Source organism: Podarcis vaucheri (genome assembly GCF_965113315.1).
Source record: "Podarcis vaucheri genome assembly, chromosome: 1".
NCBI lineage: Eukaryota > Metazoa > Chordata > Lepidosauria > Squamata > Lacertidae > Podarcis > Podarcis vaucheri.
In genome coordinates, this window is record NC_138759.1 from 26864514 (window position 1) to 26886978 (window position 22465).

Consider the following 22465-nt stretch of genomic DNA (forward strand, 5'->3'; position numbering starts at 1 on the left):
GGCATGCCAGCCACTATGGACAGGAGACTGATCTGGAATTAAAACAGCTCTGAAACACCACATTCATGTGACTCCTGACTTGTTACAGCATTATGTCTTCAGTTCAGAAGACTTCACCCATGTTCTCTCCCCTCCTCCCACAACAATCAATTATTGAGAAAAGAAATTCCATTAAAAATTATCAAAGGGGAAAGAAAAAATCAGTGAAATTATCATGGGTGGGGTGCAGTGGTTTTCCATGGTCAACTTGCTGTTTTGGTGGCTGGGGATGTTTGTGAGACCTTTTCAACCTTGCAATAAACACTGTCTTCAGAAGCTCAGGGTGGTAATGGCACATGAGAGGGCATTCTTTGTGGAAGTCCCTAAGTCGTGGAATTCCCTCCTCACAAAGCTGTACCTGGCACCTCTACTATCCAGTTTTGGGTGAAATGGGCCATTGACACCAGGGCCATTGATACCTGAGATATATGGATCCACCCTACTTTTGTGATTGTAATGTGCTTTTAATGTTGTATTTTAAATTGTCATGACCTACCTTGTGAGGTCAGGGTGAAGGATGGGTAATAAATGAAATGAGTTCTAGTAATAAACCTCTGCAACTTCCCTGAATGTCTACACTTTTATTAAGGGGGAAACGTTGTGTCATAACCTTCCCATTTGGGCTTCTTTGATATTAAGAAGCTGAGACAGCCAGGGAGGCTGCAAAGTGCTTGCAAAATGTTTACTAGGAAGGAAGACACACACACCACCACTTCACAGAAATAAGTTAAACTGAGAACTCTATACCTGCTGAACTTCCAGAGACATTCTAAAGAAAGTCTATAGTGCCCTGATAATGTGGGTGGAAAATGGAAGCCTCTTTCCCAGGAGCATAAAACTTTTGAATAATTGGATTTCAGCGCAGCACTAGTTTAGATTATGGATCCCTTTCTGCATGGCCTCTGAGATTATGTGGGCCTTGAAACAGCCTTCCTGTCTAGACACTTCACTTTAATTCTGAAGGCTGAGCTTATCCATCACCATGACCACATTATTGATCTGTGAGAAGGAACAGCACATCTGTGGTTGAATTTTGTGCGTGCCTGCATTATTGAGCAATGAGGACTAACATGCAGCTGATGTTTTCTACACTTAACTTTTAGTCTTTCAGGCATACATTTGAACATCAGCCACATTTACCGTATTTTTCGTCCTATAGGGTGCACCGGCCCATAGGACGCACCTCGGGGGTTTTTTTTGGGGGGGAATAAATAAAAACATTTATCCCCCCCCCACCGCGGTTGCCGCCCCAATCCTTGCGCACACCTGCCCGAAGCACGGGGCACCCTCCGGAGGGCTCCGCGTGCTTCGGGCTGCAGGCTGCCGCCCAAAGCCGGGCGCGCGAGGCTTGCAGACACTCGCCCGAAGCACGGGGAGCCCTCCGGAGGCTGCAGCCTGCCGCCCCAAGCCTCATGCGCTTGGCAGGACCTCCTGCCGGGCGCGCAAGGCTTGCAGACACTCGCCAGGGCTGCAGGCTGCTGCCCGCAAGCCTTGTGAGCCCGCGGGAACTCCCGCCGGGCTTGCAAGGCTTGTGGATAGCTTCCTGAAGCCTGGAGAGCGAGGGGGGTCGGTGCGCACCGATGCCTCTCGCTCTCCAGGCTTCAGCGAAAGCCTGCATTCGCCCCATAGGACGCACACACATTTCCCCTTCATTTTTGGAGGGGGAAAAGTGCGTCCTATGGGGCGAAAAATACGGTACCTTTTGTAGCCTTTAAAAGAAGAAGAAAACTGGTTCCGAGACTATTCAGCCAGTAGCGCTGTGACACCTTTAGTACCAACCAGTTCTCACTCATCTCTCTGCTGAAATGAAATCTATATATTAAATCGGGGTAGATTAAATGTAACCCCTGTTGAGCATGCTTGCAACAAGCATCAGGAAGGATTTCCTGACAGTAAAAGCTGTGGAACGGTCTCCCATGAGAGGTACTGGACTCTTCTTCCTTGGAAGTTTTAAAACAGAGGTTGGATGGCCATGTATCATGGATGCTTTAGCTGAGATTCCTGCATTGCAGGGGGTTGGACTAGATGACCCTCGGGGTCCCTTCCAACTCTACAGTTCTATGATTCCTTATGCACACACATGCAAGTACTTTTTCACTGTGGAGAGTCATACCACTATTTATGTTTAAAAAGAATTTCCTTTTGTCAACAGCCAAACAGCTTATATAGCCGGAAGAAAAAGAAAACGCTTTGCATAAAGGTTTCTAGCTAAAATTACACCATTTCAAACCATACGGCAGCCTTTTATTTAGCAAAGGTTCAGTGACTTCACTATTACAGTAGCCACACAGGTTGCCTAAAATACCTGTTATAGCTGGAGAAAATAGCAAATATACAGAATATAGAATGGAAATCCAAAATGTGGTTATAAAAGGTGTTGGGTGGGAAAGGACAAAATTCCTCGGGAAGTGATTGTACTCTGCCTTTGTACGCCAAAGTGCTGATCAATCTCCTTGGAGTGGCGGGTGAAGATTGTCAAGGAACTGAAGAAGCTGTGTGCAGAATTCAGTTTTGTGATGAACAAGAGACTGAGTAGAGCAAGTACTAACTGCCCCCTCAGCTCAACCCCTTAAGTAATTCCAGTTTCTCAAAAGTAATTGTGGTTAACTTTTCAATTAAAACGTATTTTATTGAGATGACAACTTGTGTCTGGTCTTTCTGATGTTAGGAAAGGGTTTCGATAAAAGCTCTACCTCCCCAATCAATGTAAGTCAAGGAAAGCAAGTAATAGAATTTGTTTTTATGATTTTTTTTGTGCTCTGATATCACATATTTGGGATTATGTGGGTGTGTTCAAGGTTTAAAGGGAGGAGTAGTTGAGTCAATTTCTGTTTCATTTTAATAGGGACTGTACAGCATACATTCCCAGGGTGTCATTTGCAGAGGTACAACATTCTCAAAATAATATTGGTGGAAATCAGACAAAATTGGGAGCACTGCTGTAGCCTCAAGGACCAAACACGTTCTACCAAAGTGGGATTGCCAAAGGATGTGGAATGCATTTAAGGTGACATGCGCCTCACAAATCCTTTAAAACATATTTAACTGGATCTTTTTCTTGACACATTATCTTCTGCCCGGCTAAAACTGAACTTAGGCCTGATGATTTTATCTCTCTGGAGAACTGTGGAACGCTCCTCACTGAATTGTTTATATGCTTTAAATGCCTTGCAATATTCACTTTCCTCCTCATGGAGCGGGCGAACTTCAGTGAGTGAAGTAAAAAAGAAATTATTGGTTTTTTAGAGCACAATCCGAACCATGTCTGCCCAGAATTAAGCCCCACTGAGGCCAATGGGCCTTACTCCCAGGTACATGTATATCAGATTTCAGTCTAAGATAGCCAGGGATAGGTGTGAAACTAAGAAATAGCAACATGAATTCCTCTGTTGAGTTAAGAGTGTTTTGGATTATCCTTCTAGTGATAAGAATCGGTATTGCTAGCTGCCCTGGCCAACTAACCACATCTGTTTGGATTGCTGGAATGAATACTCTTCAATAAGTTCAAGGCCAACTTTAGTTCTGGTCTTGGCCAGAACTAAAGAAATGTGCTTTTGGGCTGGGGTGGAGGGAATAAGAATATAAAAATCTGAATGTAGACTAAAAGTTCTAACAAGACTGGTCAGGATTTTCTTTTTTAAAATAATGTCCTGATTTTTGTGAGAACTTAAAAACAAACTTAGATTTTGCCTTGAATATTTTCACATCAGCTTTTGCGAGGAGGGACAGATGCATTATGAACATCCTGTGGGGGAAGAAAAGATATCAACATAAACAATGGTGGAGATTCATAGTGTTTGATACCAAAAAGGCCCTAATTTCTTCTCTGGCTGGGGGCGGGAATTAAAAGGTACAGAGGCAGGTAGAAGTGATGAACTAAGTTTAACATGAGTTACTCCGATTTTATGAACCAAAAGAGGAGGTTAATTTGTATTTCTCCTGTCATTTGCTCTACCTTAGACATTCCACATGATTCCTCATTTAATACAAACTTATCTCCTAAAACTACTGGAAAATGTACGAGCTGCTATCCCCCAAACAGCTCCAAGAAAGCAAAGTGGTTAATGTTTGAAGAATGAGGTGTTCTTTCCTTTGCCATGGCATTGGGTTCTTATTGTACAACCCTGTACAGTACTTCAGCAATATATTTTTCTTTTAAGATTTAAAAAGCAAAGAGTTACAAAACTGTTTGCAATTAACTTGAAATAGAAAAGATAGCACTTTTTTTTAAATCCCATTATATAGTACACCATATAAATTACAGATTATTCAAATGCACAAATGCATCTGTGTAACATTTATCAAATGTAATTTTTGTTTTGTTTTGTTTGTTTTGTGTGAGTAGGTTTGTTTTGTTTTCCTCCCTCTGAGTTTTTGCTCTCAGCGTCAGGTGTCTCGCCACACAACCCCCTCAACTATCACGTGTGGCAGTGCTCCAGGTCTGAGACACTGCTGTTGCAATAGCGCATGTTGTTGGGGATGTGGCAGTCTGTGTAGTTAATGCCCCCATTTGGGGTATAAATGGGCTGCAGTCTGAAATCTCCTTTAAGGAGCTGATCATTATTTAAGGAGACAATCTGAAAGCTGGTTTCCGTCATCTCCAGGATGGAGTTGTCCTTCTTGGTCCCTGCTTCGCAGTAGTCATCTTTCCGCCGGCCCCGGTTGTATTTCCATTTCTGAGAGGTGTAGCGTCCCTTTTTGTGCATGTGCCAGCAGAAGATGCTGAGCAGGACCACCAGTACAAACACCACAGCCCCCCCGATCAAGCCTGCCAAGAGAAACGGGGACCCAATGTTATGAGAAGTGGTCTGTTCGTGGCTGGAAGCCGTGTTGCTTCCATTGCTCAGCAGGGAAGCCTTGGTGGTGCCTTCAGAGCAGACGGTGTCCTCGCCAACTCGGTAATTATTAAAATCATCCAAGGGGACCAAGCAAATCCGATACGTGGATTTGGGCTCTAGGCTCGCCAAGCTAATGTTCTGCCTCTTGTCACTAACTATCCGTTCCTGAATGATGCCGCCTTCCAGACTGTGGCCCATTTTAACCCAGGTCAGTTTGTAGGCCATCACGTTGAAAAGGGAATGCCAACTGACTTGGATGCAAGTGTCATTCACAATGTGGATGAAGAGTTGGAACTGTTCAGTAACGGGAGGGGTCACTTTTTCTTCGTCGTCACTCTCAGGCACAGTGGGGAGTGTGGCTACAGTGTGGGGAAGAGGAGTGTGTTTGTTACTTGGTGTAAAGACCGGTGACGTAGGGGTTACTGTGGTTGGCAGGGATGTAGAGGGAGCTTGGGTAACCAGCGTCAGATCAGGGGTGGTTGTGGGGCATGACAACATATTCATGTTGAGTTCCCTGACAGCCATGCCTCGGACGTGCTCTGGTCCCTGACACATGAACCCTCGCACATTGATAGAGGAAGGGATTAACTTGAGCCATTCGGTGACCCACTTAATACTACAATCACATAGCCAGGGATTATTCCTTGCTGTGAGTTGTTTCAAGTTGCGAAGGTTGTCAAAGACACCTCTGGACAGCATCCGAAGCTGATTGTTGGAAATATCGAGTCTCTCCAGCTGGTGGAGGTTTGAAAAGGCTGAAAGTGGTATGTGTGAAATCTGGTTGTCCTGTAGAGAAAGCCTAAGCAGGTTTGTACCTGGGAGTTCAGGGGGAGGGTATGTTAGTGAATTCCGTACTATAGAGAATTCCTTGAGTTTGGATAGGTGGCTGAAGGTGCCATCTGCAATGCCTTTATTGTTAAGGAGGTTGCCATCTACTATGAGACGTTCCAAGCTTGTGAGATTCTGGAAGGCCATGTCTGATATGATGGCAATGCGGTTTTCGTCGACTCGTAGTTCTTGTAAGTCCACTGGAAGGCCAACAGGCACACTGCTTAAGTGGTTCTTGGACAAGAATAGAAGCTTGAGGCTAACAGCTTCCCGGAATGCCCCATCCTCAACCCCCACGGTAGAGATGGAATTGTCATCCAGGTGCAGCTCTTCCAGTTTCAAGAGCTGTGCTAGAGCAGCCCGAGAAATGGTCTGGATGTTGTTTTCCTGCAGGTGGAGAACCCTGACATTCTTGGGCAAATTCATGGGGAATTCATCCAGCTGGTTGCCATACAGGTAGACTGTGTGCACAGACTGGACATTGTGCAACTCTGCAGGAAATCCAGCATTATTAATTTGGTTATTGTGGAGGTAGAGTACAGTTACACCCTCCGGTATCCCAAGAGGCACTGAGGTCAAACTTCGCTCGTTACAATAGACAAAGTTCCGGTCACAGCGGCACACACTTGGACAGGCCAGAGCTTTGGAGAACTGCATGGAGAGGCCCAGAGAAAAGACAAGCCATGATTTAAAGAAAACAACCCTGTCCATGGGCCACATTCTAGTCCACGGGCCCATTTCTAAATGAAGAAACAAAATACTGAAAAAAGGGGGGAAATGCTAGCAAAAAGAAGTAAAAAAAAAAATATGGAAAGAGATGCTGTGTTTCTATGCAGGTAAGAGGTAACGTCCCAGAGGCGAAATGCAAAATAATCCGTTTATAATTGGATGGCCTTTCACTTGGAAAGTCGCTGTCCTGCTAGCCAGGCTTAGACATGTTGTTGCCTCTTGCCATGTATGCTGAATGCTAAGGTAACTGTGTCCCGTACAGGTAACCCAGAGCAAGGTGCCAAACGTCAACCAGAGATGGACAGGATGGCTGGATTAGTACTTCTGTTGGCTGCGGTGACAGGGTCCTCAGCTTCCTTCAGTCGGCAAGGCATTCATTTTAGCTTGAGGCTGGATTTGAGCAATCTGTTAAGAAAGGGAGAGAAGGAAAAATAAATAATGTGGCATTGTTAACTGACAAACATCCTGTGCACAGAAATTCATTAACTTTGTGAAATGGTAACATAAATAATCTAGGCGGCTTCTCTCCCTCTCCCTCTCCTCCAGCTTCTAAAGCCAAGTGGAAAAATCAGCTGGGGAAGCAAGAAGGATAATTGGTTCCCAGGCTAATGACATAACAGTGGGCAGCAAGCTCAGGTTAGAGTTTTAGGCTGCACAGAGTTCCTGGTAGGATTTTGGGGGCAGCAGTGACTGTGGTGCACCTCAAAGTTAGGTACTGCTTGCTACCCCTATACAACCAAGGTGCATAATAAAGCCATGCATTGTGTGGAAAAAATGGGAGTGGTGTTTTTCTTCTCCTCTCAAAACGCCAGAAAGTGGAGTCATCTAATGAGGTTGGGTGTTTGGGAGATTCAGGACTAACATCCCCCAACCGCCCCATCCAATACATAGCAAACCATTCTATAGCGAGTCAGACCAATGGTCCGTCTAGCTCAGTATTGTTAATACTGACTGGCACTGGCTCTCCAGGGTTTCTGACAGGATTTCTGACTGAGAGTCTTCTCTCAGTCTTGCCTGAAAATGCTGAGGATGGAACCTGGGACCTTCTGCATACAAAGCTTTTCCAGTGACACCACACATACAAGGTTGGCCCAAGACTATTTGCCACCTGAAGCAGAGGACAAGATGGCACCTCCCCATTTTGCATGCAAGAAGCTGATTGGATTTTACTTTAATACTGGCAATAGGATGGCATCTTCCACTGACTTTGAAAGCAGCAGGCTAGTTTAGAGGGTGCATGCATGTTTTAAAGTATGGTTGTGAATTTTTCTTTATTTTAATGTAAACTGCTTTGAAGTTTTGTACAATCAAGCTGTGTATAAATGTTATGCAATATGTACACCTACCTACCTACAGTGACAGGCTCTGTAGAACACACAGCTCTGATATCATGCAAAGACAAATGGCTGGGGCTGCCCCTGCTGCCCCCCAGAGACTGCTACCTGAGGCAGCTTCCTTACTCTGCCTAATGGTAGCACCAGCCCTGAGAATATTGTTCTCGTAGTACAATGTAACTGTGGAACTTCGTCCCACATTATGTAGGGATGGCCACCAACTTGACTGGCTTTGCAAGTGGCTCAGACCGATTCATGGAGGACAAAGCTATCAACGGCTAGTAGTTACACTGACAATACTACCTCTAGTATCTTTGATGACCTGATGCTGGGGATGATAAATGAGAGAGTGCTCTGTTCCATTTGGAAAGGTTTTACCATGCAGTTCAGCCAGTAATGTTCAAAGCAGTCCTAATTTTGCTTTCTCCCTCTGGCATTATTCATTATTTAAATTTAAAGCTGAAATATTTAGTTCCTTAAAGCATGCTGGGATAATGCTGGTTATGAAAGATCTCACGCTTGATGATTAATTTGTATTTTCTAATAAGGGGGCAATGCTTCCATTACTTACATTTCAATACATTTGTTTGAACTGATGGCATTAGTTGATCTTACAGTAACTTATATAATAGAGTAAAGTACAGAGAGAAGTACGGCACACATTAAGCTCCCACTGTTAATTGAATTGTAGGTAATTAACAGCTGCCAGGATTTTACCCAAACTCTATCAAGTGTGTGTGTGTGTGTGTGTGTGTGCGCGCGCGCATGGAGGGGGGAGATGCCGACATTAGCTAGCTAAATAAACTGATCTATTTTGTTTTTCACAGCACAATCCAAATCATAGCCTCACACCTGGTTAAGGCAGAACATTCAATTTTTGCCTCACTGGTGTGCCCTGTGCTCCTGTGGAAATGGACAGATTACCTAATGCACTGTTTGAGGCTTTGATCTCTTACAAGCTGCCTCTGTCATAGAGGACCAGTTCCTTTTCAATTATGTAAGATGCTGTGATACTGCAGAGACATTTTTAACAGGATTACATTCTAACACACATCTTCTGTGACAGTTTATCATTCTTTAACATGCCTGGGCTCCCTTCTAAATCATACCAACCAGATTGGCCATCATGACACCCCCCCCCTTTAAAAACACACACAAATAAAGTAAAGGAAGGTTTTCAGAGTCTTCAGATTACAGCCACGTAAACCCACTTTTAGGGACGTGGGTGGCGCTGTGGGTTAAACCACAGAGCTTCGGGCTTGCCGATCAGAAGGTCAGCGGTTTGAATCCCCGCGACGGGGTGAGCTCCCGTTGCTCGGTCCCTGCTCCTGCCAACCTAGCCGTTCGAAAGCACGTCAAAGTGCAAATAGATAAATAGGTACCACTCCAGCAGGAAGGTAAACTGCGTTTCCGTACACTGCTCTGGTTTGCCAGAAGCGGCTTAGTCATGCTGGCCACATGACCCGGAAGCTGTACGCCAGCTCCCTCGTCCAATAAAGCGAGATGAGTGCCGCAATCCCAGAGTCGGTCACGATTGGACCTAATGGTCAGGGGTCTCTTTACCTTTAAGCCCACTTTCCCAACAATGCTCCTGCTGGATGACCACAACCTTACATTTGTGTGTGCAACGACACATCTCCCAATTGCCTTCTCCCTTAAAAAAGCAAACCCAATTAAACTATGTTCATTTTCACCCCACCCTCCCTCCAAGGATCACAGAGTGGCACACATAGCTACCTCACCGCCTCATTTTACTCCCTCAAAAGCCAAGTGAGGTTGGTTATGTTAAGAGATAGCGATGGGCACAAGAATGGGGTCATGAGCTCAGGTTTCCCAGAGTGATAATCTACCCACATTACACTGGTCTATCCATTTGCCTTCCGTTCAATCATTCCAAATAAAATGAGAATCCCCTCAGAGAGGCACATGCTACTTTAAGAAAGGTAGGAGTCAAGTCCAGCTAATGATACAAATAGGCACTGAGTAAATTAGGGTAAAACCTGGCTGTCTAAACATGTATTATCGTGTTTTTAATATTCTTTTGGAAGCCACCCAGATGGGCGGAGTATAAATCATTATTATTATTATTACCCTTTCAATTCATGCAAATCTGTTTTCTGAAGCCCATGAACTTCGTGGTCAAAGAATAAGAAGTTATGGATCTTTCTGATATTATGTTCTCTATGCAATATCAGTACTGTTTGTAAGGATTTGCCCTTTACTCAGATGTAGTGAGATAAAAATCAAATCAAATCACATTAAATAATTACATTAAATAATTATTAAAAACAAGGGGATATGGGGTGGGGTTTTATATTTTGCTATTTTTATTTTTGTCCTTGTAGTCTGTTAAGGAATGGGCATGAAAAGTAACTAAGAGGGAGGGGGAAAGGAGCAGATGAAATATGAGGAAAGCTCTATTATGAATTTAGCCCAGCTTGAAAGTGGACTGGGTCCCATTTAAAATCCCCCACCCCATTCAACTAGTTTCTCTTGCACAACTTTGACCCTCTCACTTGAAATGCTTCCACCATTCCTGGTGTTTTAAATATTTTATAATATTTTTCAGCGTATTTTTTAACGCTTGTGATTCCTCCCCCTTCATTTCTTTTCTTTTCTACACTTTATATGCTACTCTGCTCTGAACTGTTTTCAAATACTTGGTGACCTAGCTTGAAACGAATACTGTTCTTTTTCTTATTGATGTCTTTCCTCTATTGTTACTGCTTTTTCAGGGTAAAATGTCAAAAGGCTTTAATGCTTTTTAAATGCCTCTGGTTTTCTTTCAGTTACTTACTTATACAATTCTTCCGCTCACTGAGTTCATTCTATTAACTTTGTAACTTGGCTTGGTGCTCATTTCATGGAACATAAGGATGGCTGTCATTCATTTTCATTTCTTCCCCTTTTCAAACTGTTATAATGTCTCCATTTCTCCCATTTTCTATACTTATTCCATTCTTTCTTTTATCATTTTCTATTTACTTTCTAATTTATTGTTTCTCCTGCGTATTACTATCCCACCCCCATCACAGGGTTTCTATCCTTTTTTATATATCATTACAATAATTAATTTATTGTTACTGAAGCTCACACAATGTACTTTGAAGCACTTATTTTTTTACTGCTCTTCTAACATACACACCTTATCCAAGTTTTTCTGTCTATCAGGACTTTATTTCTCTTGATTTTCCATTTTCTTTAGATGGAAAAATGTTCCAACTTCCTCGTTTTTAACAACTGTGCATTATATCTTTCTTTTCCAATGATATGATTCCCCTTCCCCATTCTTCCTTGTGGTTTGTTGCCTGTCCTATGAATGTCAGTTTTCTCCTTTCAGCCTCTGATATTTGTCTTTGCTTCATTCTATGGCTATCCTTTCTCTCACAAATTTGACACTTCTATTTTTCCTAACAGGCAGAGACTAAGATATATCTATTTTGGATCTCTATGGTTCAAAGGCATTTATACTTTTAAATGGATCCAAATATACCCCTCCAAAAATGCAGTTTTATGTGCTGTCATACACAGTACATTCCATATTCTTAAAGTAGTAAAGTAAGTCTGATTAGAAATCCAGTATTTGATATATTTCATTCCCCCCCCCAAAATGTCTCTCCCCAACAACAAAGCTTTTCAAGAAATATTATGTCTCTAGTTAAAGTCTGGGTTAGCTTCACTCACATTTTAGTACATTAATAGGAAACTACCCTATAAAGCCTGTTCACCAGAATATTGCATTCTCCTTGTTCATATCCCTCTTGACACAAGTTTAATTACACCTGCCTTTCTGCCTCATTACTAATGGAATTTAGAATTAGAAAGGGAACAGGCCAAAGCCACAGGCATGAGGCAGAGAAGACAAACGTGATGAATGAGGAAGGAAAGAGGAGGGGTGAAGGCAGGGCGAAGTGTGTGGAGTGGAAATGGAACCAATAACCAGCGCATATGGCTTCAGTGTGCATGTGTCCACTGTCAGCCGGTTCGATGCTGCTTTGTTTCCCTCTGCAATTACCTTTGTCAACTGTACATTCCTCAGGGCAGAAGCTGTATCACCCACTATGTTTATAAAGCAAGCCGCTAGCAGCAGAGAGATGCAGTGATTCGATGCCGGGGGGGAAGTGCTGGGAGAAAAGTAGCTTGAAACTAATGATAGCTGGGGCTTTTTTCACCATGACTTAACCCACAGTAGCAATCCTATGCAAATCAGCTCAGAAACGCCAGATCCAAAGGGGTTTACTCCCAGTGCTACAAGCCAGGAAAATAACTGGCAGTGCAGTCAGGCCAGGATCGGTGTTATATGCTCAAATCGTCTTGCCCCAGTGAGCAACCTGACTGCTGAATTCTGCACCCGCTGAAGTTTCTGAACCGTCATCAGAAGCAGCCCCACGTATAACACATTGCAGTAATCTACCCTAGAGCATAGACAAAAGGAGTATCCCCAAGCTACGTTCTGAGGAAGTGTAGGGTCAGCTGTGGTGTAGTGGTTAAGAGCGGTAGACTTGTAATCTGGTGAACCGGGTTCGTGTCTCCGCACCTCCACATGCAGCTGCTGGGTGACCTTGGGCTAGTCACACTTCTCTGAAGTATCTCAGCCCCACTCACCTCACAGAGTGTTTGTTGTGGGGGAGGAAGGGAAAGGAGAATGTTAGCCATTTTGGGACTCCTTTGGGTAGTGATAAAGCGGGATATCAAATCCAAACTCTTCTTCTTCTTCAGCTACCTCCCATCCATCTGGTCTAGGGAACCACCCACTAACAGTGTGTCAAACTTATCTGGATTGAGCTTCAGTTAATTGGCTCTAATCCAGTCTATGCAGCAGTCCAACACATCCACTGCTACACCCGCAGATGTAAAGGAGAAGTAGAGCGGTGTGTCATCAGCTTATTGCAGACAGCGTACTCCAAAACTCTGGATGACCCCACTCAGTGGTTTCATGCAGATGTTGAACAGCATGGGAGATAAAGACAAACCCTGAGGAATCCCTCAATGAAGGCTCCACAAAGCTGACTAGCACTTCCCAAACATCATACTCTGGAAAAGACCATCCAAGTAGGACTGGAAGCCATGCCACCCACCCCCAGCTTGGACAGCTGCTCCAGAAATATACCATGGTCAAAAACCGCTGAAAGGTCAAGTAGAGTTAACAGAGACACGTTTCCTTGTCTCTCTCCAGACAGAGGTCATCATAGAGGTTGACTAGAGCAGTTTCCGTGCCCAAACTGGGCCTAAATCTCAATTGAAATGGATCTAGAACATCCGTTTTACTCCAAGAGCACCTGGATCTGGTCCGCAACCACCCGTTCAAGAACCTTGCCCAAGAAGGGGCAATTGGAAGCTGTACAATCCAAGCAGAGTTTATTAAGCAGTGGTCTTACCACTTCCTCCTTCAAGCAGGCAGGGACAACCCCCTTTCACAAGGAGTCATTAATCACCTCCCTGGCCCAGCCAGCTGTCCCCTGCCTGCTAGTTTTTATCAACCAAGAGGGGCAAGGATCCAGAGGGCAAGCAGTCACCCTGACTGATCCAAACACCTTGACCACGTGGGTGGCACTGTGGTCTAAACCATTGAGCATCTTGGGCTTGCCGACCAGAAGGTTGGCAGTTTGAATCCCTGTGATGGGGTGAGCTCCCATTGCTCCCACAGCAGTTTGAAAGCATGCCAGTGCAAGTAGATAAATAGACTCCGCTCCGGTGGGAAGGTAAACAGTGTTTCTATGCGCTCTGGTTTCCGTCACGGTGTTCCATTGCACCAGAAGCAGTTTAGTCATGCTAGCCACATGACCTGGGAAGCTGTCTGTGGACAAACGCTGGCTCCCTTGGCCTGAAAGTGAGATGAACACCACAACCCCATAGTCACCTTTGACTGGACTTAAACGTCTAGGGGTCCTTTCACCCCAGCCTTACTAATTGAAACTCAGCCAACACGATAGTGTTCTGGACACCCCTTGAGATTCATATGCTGTAACAGCAGAATAAAGCATGTAGCGGATGCTAGCAATGTAATCTTCAAAATGCTTTGCAAACAAGTCACCGTGAGCTATTGTTTCTGCTACCTCCTTTGGGCTAGGCTGTAAAAGGCCTCATACTACCAGGAAAAGCTCTGCCGAATAGTATAATGAGGATGCAATGGAGGCAGCAAAGTATGCCTTTTTGTTTAGGACTGCAGCTCAAATGATGTAGCAAAACAACCAATCAAATCCTACAGGATCAATCAAATCCTGAAAGATCTGTACTTCGGACTCGAAAACACAATTGTGTGAAACCTTAAGACGCAAATCTGTTCCAGTGTGCCAATACTCTTGTACAAATGTATATTTTAAATAAATTTGTTCCATTTAATAGTGGAAACAGGGTCATCATTCAACTGTACCCTTTTTCCAGCCTTTCAAAGCCTTGATTGCTTTTCTGTGTCAGAATGTGTTGTAAACTATGTACAAGGCACTGCTTAAGGAAGCTGCTTCCATGTACTGATTTAATTGATCCATTCCGTCATTCGAATCAAAAATTAAAACTGACTTATTTACATCACATATAATCTTCACCAGGGTTCTCTTCCTGAAGCTTACATTAAAACCATTAATCAAAAATCTGGGTGAGGGGGGCAGCTTCCCCTGATATGTGTGAGTAATGGTTTTGCAGGAAAGCTGAAGGGCCAAAGGGCTGGGGCCAGTATTTAGATGTTTAAAGAACATGCCGAGGGGGAGCAAAGTGCTCCCCCTAACATGCCAGACCCTGCCAGCTTCATTTCTGATCTTCAAGGGGGATTCTGAGCATGTTCACTGAATGCACTTAGAACACTTCTTGGGACTGGGAGCCTTGGTGGTGCAAATCCCTGATGCCATAACCAGCATAGTGGTAGATACATAAAAGGTGCTGTATACAAAGTCAGACCACCAGTCCTTCTAATTCAGTACTGTCTACACTGACAGGCTGTAGCTCTTCAGAGTTACCCTCCTAGCCCTACCTGGAGATGTTGGGGAGAGAACCTGGGACCTTTGGCATGCAAACCATGTGCTCTGATGAATCCTTTCCCTTCTTCATGCTGAAGCATCAGCATGAGGGCTCTGGCTGCAGAGCAGCAAGGGTTTTCTGTCTAGCTTTTTTTATGTTGAAATATACCTTGCCTGATGCCTAGGAACTAAGCTCTGTTTGCATTGTTATGATTCATTCAGTGCTGTCCTGGTGTCTTATAACAGGGTTGGGGGTCCAGGAGCCATTCAGTTGGACTGTGAATCCCACTGCCCTGGGTGCAGCCAATGAGAGTTGGAGTTGAGCAACATCCAGAGCACCACAGATTCTCTATCTACTGACCTACCACTCTCCTATTGACTCAAGGTGCAGAAGATGGAAGGAAAACGAGGCTTCCTTTAATTTCTCACAGGCTTAGCATATAACTGTTTAATTGTAGAGAAGGATTAGCTTTGAAAATAGTCATCCCCCTGAGACTGTTTAAAATGTGTTTTGGCTTTTCAAAGTGATTAGCACAATCTTTATGTAATCAAGAGCAGGGAGGTGGGGGGGGAGTATTGTATAAAAGTGTTATTGGCTGCTACCATGTCTTCGCAGATGTGAGAAGAAAGTTAGATCTACCCTGTAAAAATGAGCCGCAAACTGCTTAGCTTCATTTTTAATGACGGACAGTAAATACATACAAGGGGATGTCTCGTTATGCGTTAGAAGAAAGAACCAAGCTGGGCTTTCAAGGTACAGAACGCAATGCAAACACATTTAAAAGTAAAAGGAGTAGGGCTGGGGAAATGAGGAATTGTGCACTGTTGCTTTTACTCTCACGGGCTTTGCATGCCAAAATTTGGTTTGGATAATATTTTCTCTGGGAACTTCCCTTTTTCAGGTGGGATTCAGGCTGCATACACAACATACATTTAAAGCAACCCCCCCCCCCGAGAATTCTGTAAATTCTGTTAAGGGTCCCAGGAACTGTTGCTTGGTGGGGCGGGGGTAAACTATTGTTCCAGGAATCTTTGGGTGGAAAATGTGCTTTGAATATACACATACATGCCCACAGCCTCACTCTCATATTGGCAAATTCAGGTTTCAGTATTAAAATGGATTTGGTGCTCTTGTGGAACAAATCTGCCCTCCCCCACCCAAAAGAAAAAAAAAAGAAATCAGACTTTCTGGCAAGAAAAGTGACAATAAAGTGCACAGGAAATTGTGGGATAACAATTGCATGACATAATGTCATAGAACCTCCCCACAAACAAGTCAGATGAATGTTCAATAAATAGCTGGTACTGTATGTGCATTCACAGCACACAATGAAAACACTATGAAAGCACTTGAGAATAAGAGTTCCCACCCCCCAATGAATTCTGGGAGCTGTGGTTTGCTAAATGTGCTGAGAGTTGTTTAGGAGCTGCCAGTTCCCTCCCAGAATTGCCATTTCTAGTGTTCCCTGTGAAGAGAGCCTGATTATTAAACCACTCGGGAACTGTAGCTCTGAGAGCGGGGGTAGGGGCCTCCTGATAACTCTAAACATCCATAATAAACTACCGTTTCCATAATTCTTTGTGGGAAGCTTATGACCATTTGTAGTGGCATCATAGTGCTCTAAATATATGCTGTGAATGTGGCTGGTACAGCATCCCCAACAAATGGATGAATGCTCAATAAACAGGTCATCTGGAAGCAACCTCAGATTTCAGACTAAATACCTCCTTATTCTCACAAGCTGATAATAGATTACGGTAATTACATTAATAAGGCTGGGAAGTCTCTCCCTCCCATCATTACATTTAATAATAAATATCCAGGGTGCCTGTGAGCAAACAGAGAGGAATTATACCGTATATTTGCTTACTTTTCTGCCCACTGTGGCAACAATGTTTTTGCCATGCTGCTCTTTTGCTGCAAATTGCTTAAATCTCTCATACACAGAAGTTTAGAGCTAGGTAATTATAGTCATGAAAAGGTACCATCATATTCTCTTCCTTTAGCGGTCAAAAGCTGTTTCCCCTGCACTGGGGTTCCTTTTCTAAAGGCAGTTGTTATTGTGTCAGATTCTTTGAGTCCGAGTTAAATCTACTCCTGCTCCTTTTATTGCACAATTTCAAACTGTTTTGCTATCATATAATCTTACTTTGCTAAAAGTAAACTGCAAGAATGAACAAACTTTCCTTTCTTCTTCTTTTTAAAATGTATTTAATAGGTTTGTTTCATGCCATATATAGCTAGCTAACTGATCACTGTACTTTGCAGGACAGGGTCTCCTGCAGATACAGTAAAATGTGAATCGGGCCTTTAGCATGATTGGATCTCCCCTTTGGAACTCCTCATTACATATCAGACAGGTTGTCTGTTGTCTTTTTGGCACCTACTGAAGAACTTCCTTTTTCAATAATCCTTTAAAGTGGAGATATTTACACACAGAGAGATGTTTTAATTGTTTGCAAATATGGACATTTTAATATGGAATTATTTTGCATTGTTTTTATTGTTGATATGAAACCACATCAAGATATTTTATGGGAAGTGGTTAAAAAAATGGAAGTAATTAAGAAAAAAAGTTAAGGGAGGGGAGCTTTCGCTTTCATAAGCTTCCTTTAATGTTGGTAACTGAGAAACTTTTTAATTGTATTTTCCCTGTATGGTAGCCATGGGAATCATACAATTGGAACAAACTTGTGAACCAACACAAAAACTTTAAAGCTTAAAACAATCTCAATCTTTTTGCACATTTCTACCTCTTATTTGGTGGACGGGCGAGTAGATGGAGGTAATTTTAAAGCAAGCATTTTTCATATCACTTTTCAGATCTTCCGTAAATATGTGGGGATCACATCTGCTTAACCCCACTTAAAACTCATTGCATGTTTATCTGATTTTCCAAAGATGATCTACGTGTGCTGGATGCTTGAGTGCACATGAGATCTCTCCTTATGTTCTGTATCCTGCATGTGAAGATGTAGGAGAGAATGACATCACAGTAAGATTAATTTGCTTTTAACCAGGCTTTCTAATTAAAGCTTTGGAGAGTGAAAACAGGCCACATGCTGCATGAGAAAACTATGCACGGAACTGCATAACAAAAGGACCAAAAAAAAAAAAAAGGTTCCTATAATTAATTTCACTTGAATTCTTCTGTCTTAATCATGACAACCACTTGCACACAAGGCCCCCAGTATCCTCCCAAGCTCAGCTGTCTGTCTGTCTGATAATGAGTGATAATTCTGGAACAAAATATGGCATATTTGAGTACCTGCTTTAGAGCATTACACTACATTGCTGGCATAGCTTATTTGTCTCAGACCTGACTAGCTCAGGGACCCTGAATTCAGCTCTCAAGTACCAGAGTGAATAGATTATTGGGAAACCAAGATTCAAACCCTGGTTAGCCATGACATCCAAATGTCTTTTCACAAGCCACCATTGTAGTAGGGAGCATCTAGATTTATATGCCTATCCCGTACATCATATTTTATAGTGGTGCATAAATCTGGTGGTGCTGTTTTTTTCTTTCATTTCTCAATCCCATGCGTTTCCATTATTAAAGATCTCAGATGCATTGTTAATCAAATCATTCATTAAAATCATATTAGACTGATTATTCATTCATTATACTCACATTGGTTTCTCAACCACAGTGAGTTGTATTCAACTAACTTTTACTTGGAGAAGGCACACTGAAACAAATGGGTCTGAGTTAGGCATGGGCTCCATTTACACTATACATCTGAGGCAGCATCCGTTCCCAGAGTGGTTTAACCACTGACTACTCTTTCCAGGGAATTCTGGGAATTGTAGTATGCTGTCTGAGACATGCTAGAAAGGAGCACTGCCGGAAAAACACTGAAGCCAACCATTATGTCTTCTGTTAGAGCACAGGTGCTGTCCCTTTGCTTGCTCTGCATTCCCTTTGGTCTTCTCATTTTTAGTTCAGCTTCAACCATTCCAAATTGAGAAACATTTGCTGGAATGATGCAAACTACCGAAAACTTGTGCATAACACAACACCCGCTAACTAAAACCTATTTACAGCACCTTGATATTTTGAAACAAAAGTCACCTTGATGCCTTGAATTCACCATCCAAGAGAAGCCCACAAGAGTTTATTTCTGACCAGCAGTAGGGGGAGCTCTCATACAGCTGCAAATGTCTCATCCCCCTCCCTTTTGTTACTTCTTCAAAACCCAAACATGTTTCCAGCATTGCTACAGTATTTGATGAGATAAACAACAAAGTCATCTATTGCTACCCATTTCCCCAGGTCTGCAATATTGGCTCTCTTTAAGTGGTGGTGTTGGGATCAAAGAAGGAACATTTTTAAAACAACAGTGAAACTCTGATGTGCACCTTAGTTACATCATGATTGATAGTCTCCCTCACCAGTGCTACCTCCACAATGTTTGCTTCTGGAGGTAGTGAGGGAGACCATCAGACCAGCCGCACAAATATTAATAGCCCAATGCTGGAAAGACAAAAAAAATGCCCTCAAAAAGGATTGGCAAATTAAGTTAATGGAATATGCAGAGATGGCCAAACTAACTGGCAGACTTAGAAATCAGGATGATAACAAATTTAAAAATGAATGGGAAACTTTTATTGCATATATGACAAAGCATTGTATACAAGTAAATACATCAGCAGGGTTCTAAAAATACTTGCAATGCTATCCTAATAGATAAAAATAGATATGGATGGATGGAAATATGATTTGTACATGAATGATTTAACAATGAAATAATGAAACCATGGAAGGGGTAGAGGGAAGTCGGGGGATTGGAGAAATTCCATATTTCAGTACTGTATTGAATGTACAAACATTATGCAAAATGATACAGTTATTCAAATTTTTATTTTTTAATGTTATAAGATGTTTATTATAATGAAAACCAATAAAACATTATAAAAAACAGAAACAAAATGTTTGCCTCTGCTATTTATCAAATGCCATTGAATAAGTGACAATTGTCAGCTGAGTCATTTGAATAAGATGGATGGTGTCCAGGGAGAAAAGGAGTGGATAATATTTTGCAGGATAATCTCTACAAAAACATAATATAATATGAAGAGAAATAAACAGAAAGCTTTTGCCTTTCTTAGCTTAAAGGTAAAGGTAAAGGTACCCCTGCCCGAACGGGCCAGTCTTGACAGACTCTGGGGTTTGTGCGCCCATCTCACATCTATTGGCCGGGGGCCAGCGCTGTCCGAAGACACTTCCGGGTCACGTGGCCAGCGTGACAAAGCTGCTCTGGCGAGCCAGAGCCGCACACGGAACGCCGTTTACCTTCCCGCTGGTAAGCGGTACCTATTTATCTACTTGCCCCCGGGGGTGCTTTCGAACTGCTAGGTGGGCAGGCGCTGGGACCGAGCAGCGGGAGCGCACCCCGCCGCGGGGATTCGAACCGCCGACCTTTCGATCGGCAATCCCTAGGCGCTGAGGCTTTAGCCCACAGCGCCACCCGCGTCCCTTCCTTAGCTTAGGCTTCATCTATAGCAGAAATCGTTAACCACTAAACATATAGGGGAAAACTCCTTCAGAACAGAACAGCAAATCAGGGCACAAATTACCTCAGCGAGTAATTCCTCATACTATTTTGACTGGTTGCTAAGGGCACACTTCTACCATGTAAAAGATTCAAAGCATAGGCCCTCAACACCAATTCACAGAAATGTACAGAGTGCCTCTGGCAGATTAAGACATTGGGTTCACTTTGCAGTGGAGCCAGCTGCCCTGTAAGCAATCTAAAAAATAAAATAAAAGAGGGCAATAGGGGGCAAGATATAGCTTAGCCCAAAAGACATAGGAGCACAGAGCTGGGACATGTTCCTGGGCTCCACCTCCTAACAATGCCTCCCCCCTTAAAGGCTAAAAAAATCTATTCAGTTTTTTGTGGACCAGAGTCCACTTCAGGCTCTGCCTTTTCTTCTTACTGCATTTCTTTGTACCATTTAATATGGTACAAAGTCAGTGAAAAATATTGCACATTGCTAATAAGTACAGCTCCTTTTATAAATAGAAAGACCAAAGAAAAAAGTACAGTACTGATAGATGTTCCATAAGAACATATGAATAGTCCGCTGGATTGGGCCCGTTGCCCATCTAGTGATACATTCTATTCTTATAGAAGCCCACAAGCAGATCCCAAGTACAACACTCTCCCCACTTGTGTTTCTATCTCCCACAGAGGAGTTAGAATATATTCCTCATGGCTAAAAGCCAGTGATAGACAAAATTCATGGGGGATGAAGCTAATACTCCATTAAAGCCACCCAGCTTGGTGGCCATCGCTGCCTCTTGTGAGACCAATTCCATAGTTTAACTAAGAAGTACGTTCTTTTGACCTGAATCTTCCAGCATTCATCTTCAGTGGATAGCCCTAGGCTCTAGCTTCATGAGAGAGAGAGAGATAAAGTTTTCTCTATCCAATTTCTCCACACCATGAATAATTTTATACACATCTATCACCTTTATTTGGTATTTCATTATCCCCCCCCACATGCAAATTTATTTCTTTTATTAAACTGATATCCCATCCTTCATCGCAAATGACACCTAATTCAACACATTGTGTCATAAACTTGTAATATGCAGACTAAAGAAGTCAAGCTTCAAGACTGGGTCAAACAAGATGTTCCTAAAGGTATAGTCATTTTTGCCAGTGGGTCACCTTATTTCACAACACTTGCACACACCACACCATGGAAACCAACAAGTTGTTAAGGCTCAGGCCACTTCTCAACTTGGCCTGTGCAGTGACCTTGAATGTAAATGTCTGTGGACTGAATTAGCTCACGCAATCTCATTTTCAAAACTGCAAGTGATATGGCATCGAACACAGACTGCAAAGTGCTCCTCTTTTTCAAAATAAAGCAAATACTTTTGACTACATTCGGAAGCAGATGGCAGAGCAGGGCAGCATGCGAAACACAGGTGTAATTTGCTCAGTGCCGCTAAGCAAATGTGTTCCAGTGTCCTGTTTGAGCTTGACGCTTTAGAGAGTTCTCTGGTGTCAACCCTGAGTCTGTAATGATGAAGTGTTCACCTGTGAATGAGTGGATCTCTGCTTCCTCTAATATAGAAAACTGTGAGCGCTGCTATTCCAGATAATCTCCCTCCAGATGGCCACCACTATGCCATTTTCACTCCACTGGGCTGAAAGGAACAGATGATCAGCTCCAGGACTGATATTAAACTGTGTTCCCTCTCGAAGAGGAGACTGCTACGGAACAGAGCAGTTGGTGTCTTGATTCACCTTCCCTCAAGGCCACATTTCTCAAGGTGGTTTCAGTTTAAACCTTGTAAAATTGAAACTTCTTTTTTTAATGGTGTGGGCTAAGGAGACAAGCGTGACAACTCATTTCTCAAGAAAGTGCGCTGCACGTACCTGTTACACACAGAGCTGGTATTATTTCCCAGCTCAAGAGATACGGGTCCGTCAGGTGTGCCTTGTCACCAACTAATAGGCAAAAAGGAATACATGGAGATTTTCTATTTACGAGGAGCCCAGAAATCAGGCAACAGAACAGAAGAAGAGAAAGGAAGCCAAGTGATTCCATTGTCTCTGCTGAGAGAACTACTGTCTGTGCATCTTCCTTAACTGTCACCTAGCAGTAGCTACCTAAATGGTTTCTCTCCCAGGGTAAAATGGGGAGGTGTAGAACTAAATAAACAAATAAATAATAAACATTTGGAACTAGTACCCGAGTTTGCTTTTGTTTTCCCCTTCTCCC

General features: G+C 43.0%; 1 protein-coding gene across 7 annotated transcripts in view; it reads right to left on the bottom strand.

Annotated features, from left to right (window-relative positions):
* Nucleotides 1–2261: 2261 nt before the first annotated feature.
* The window catches only part of FLRT2 (fibronectin leucine rich transmembrane protein 2), a 96208-nt gene continuing 76004 nt past the window's right edge, over nucleotides 2262–22465 (bottom strand). For all 7 annotated transcript variants that reach the window (XM_082232965.1, XM_082232967.1, XM_082232966.1 and 4 more), the window contains one exon: nucleotides 2262–6839. In XM_082232965.1, the coding sequence (XP_082089091.1) occupies nucleotides 4458–6443 (1986 nt within the window). In that variant the 5' untranslated portion in view covers nucleotides 6444–6839 and the 3' untranslated portion in view covers nucleotides 2262–4457. The remainder of the gene's footprint in view (nucleotides 6840–22465) is intronic.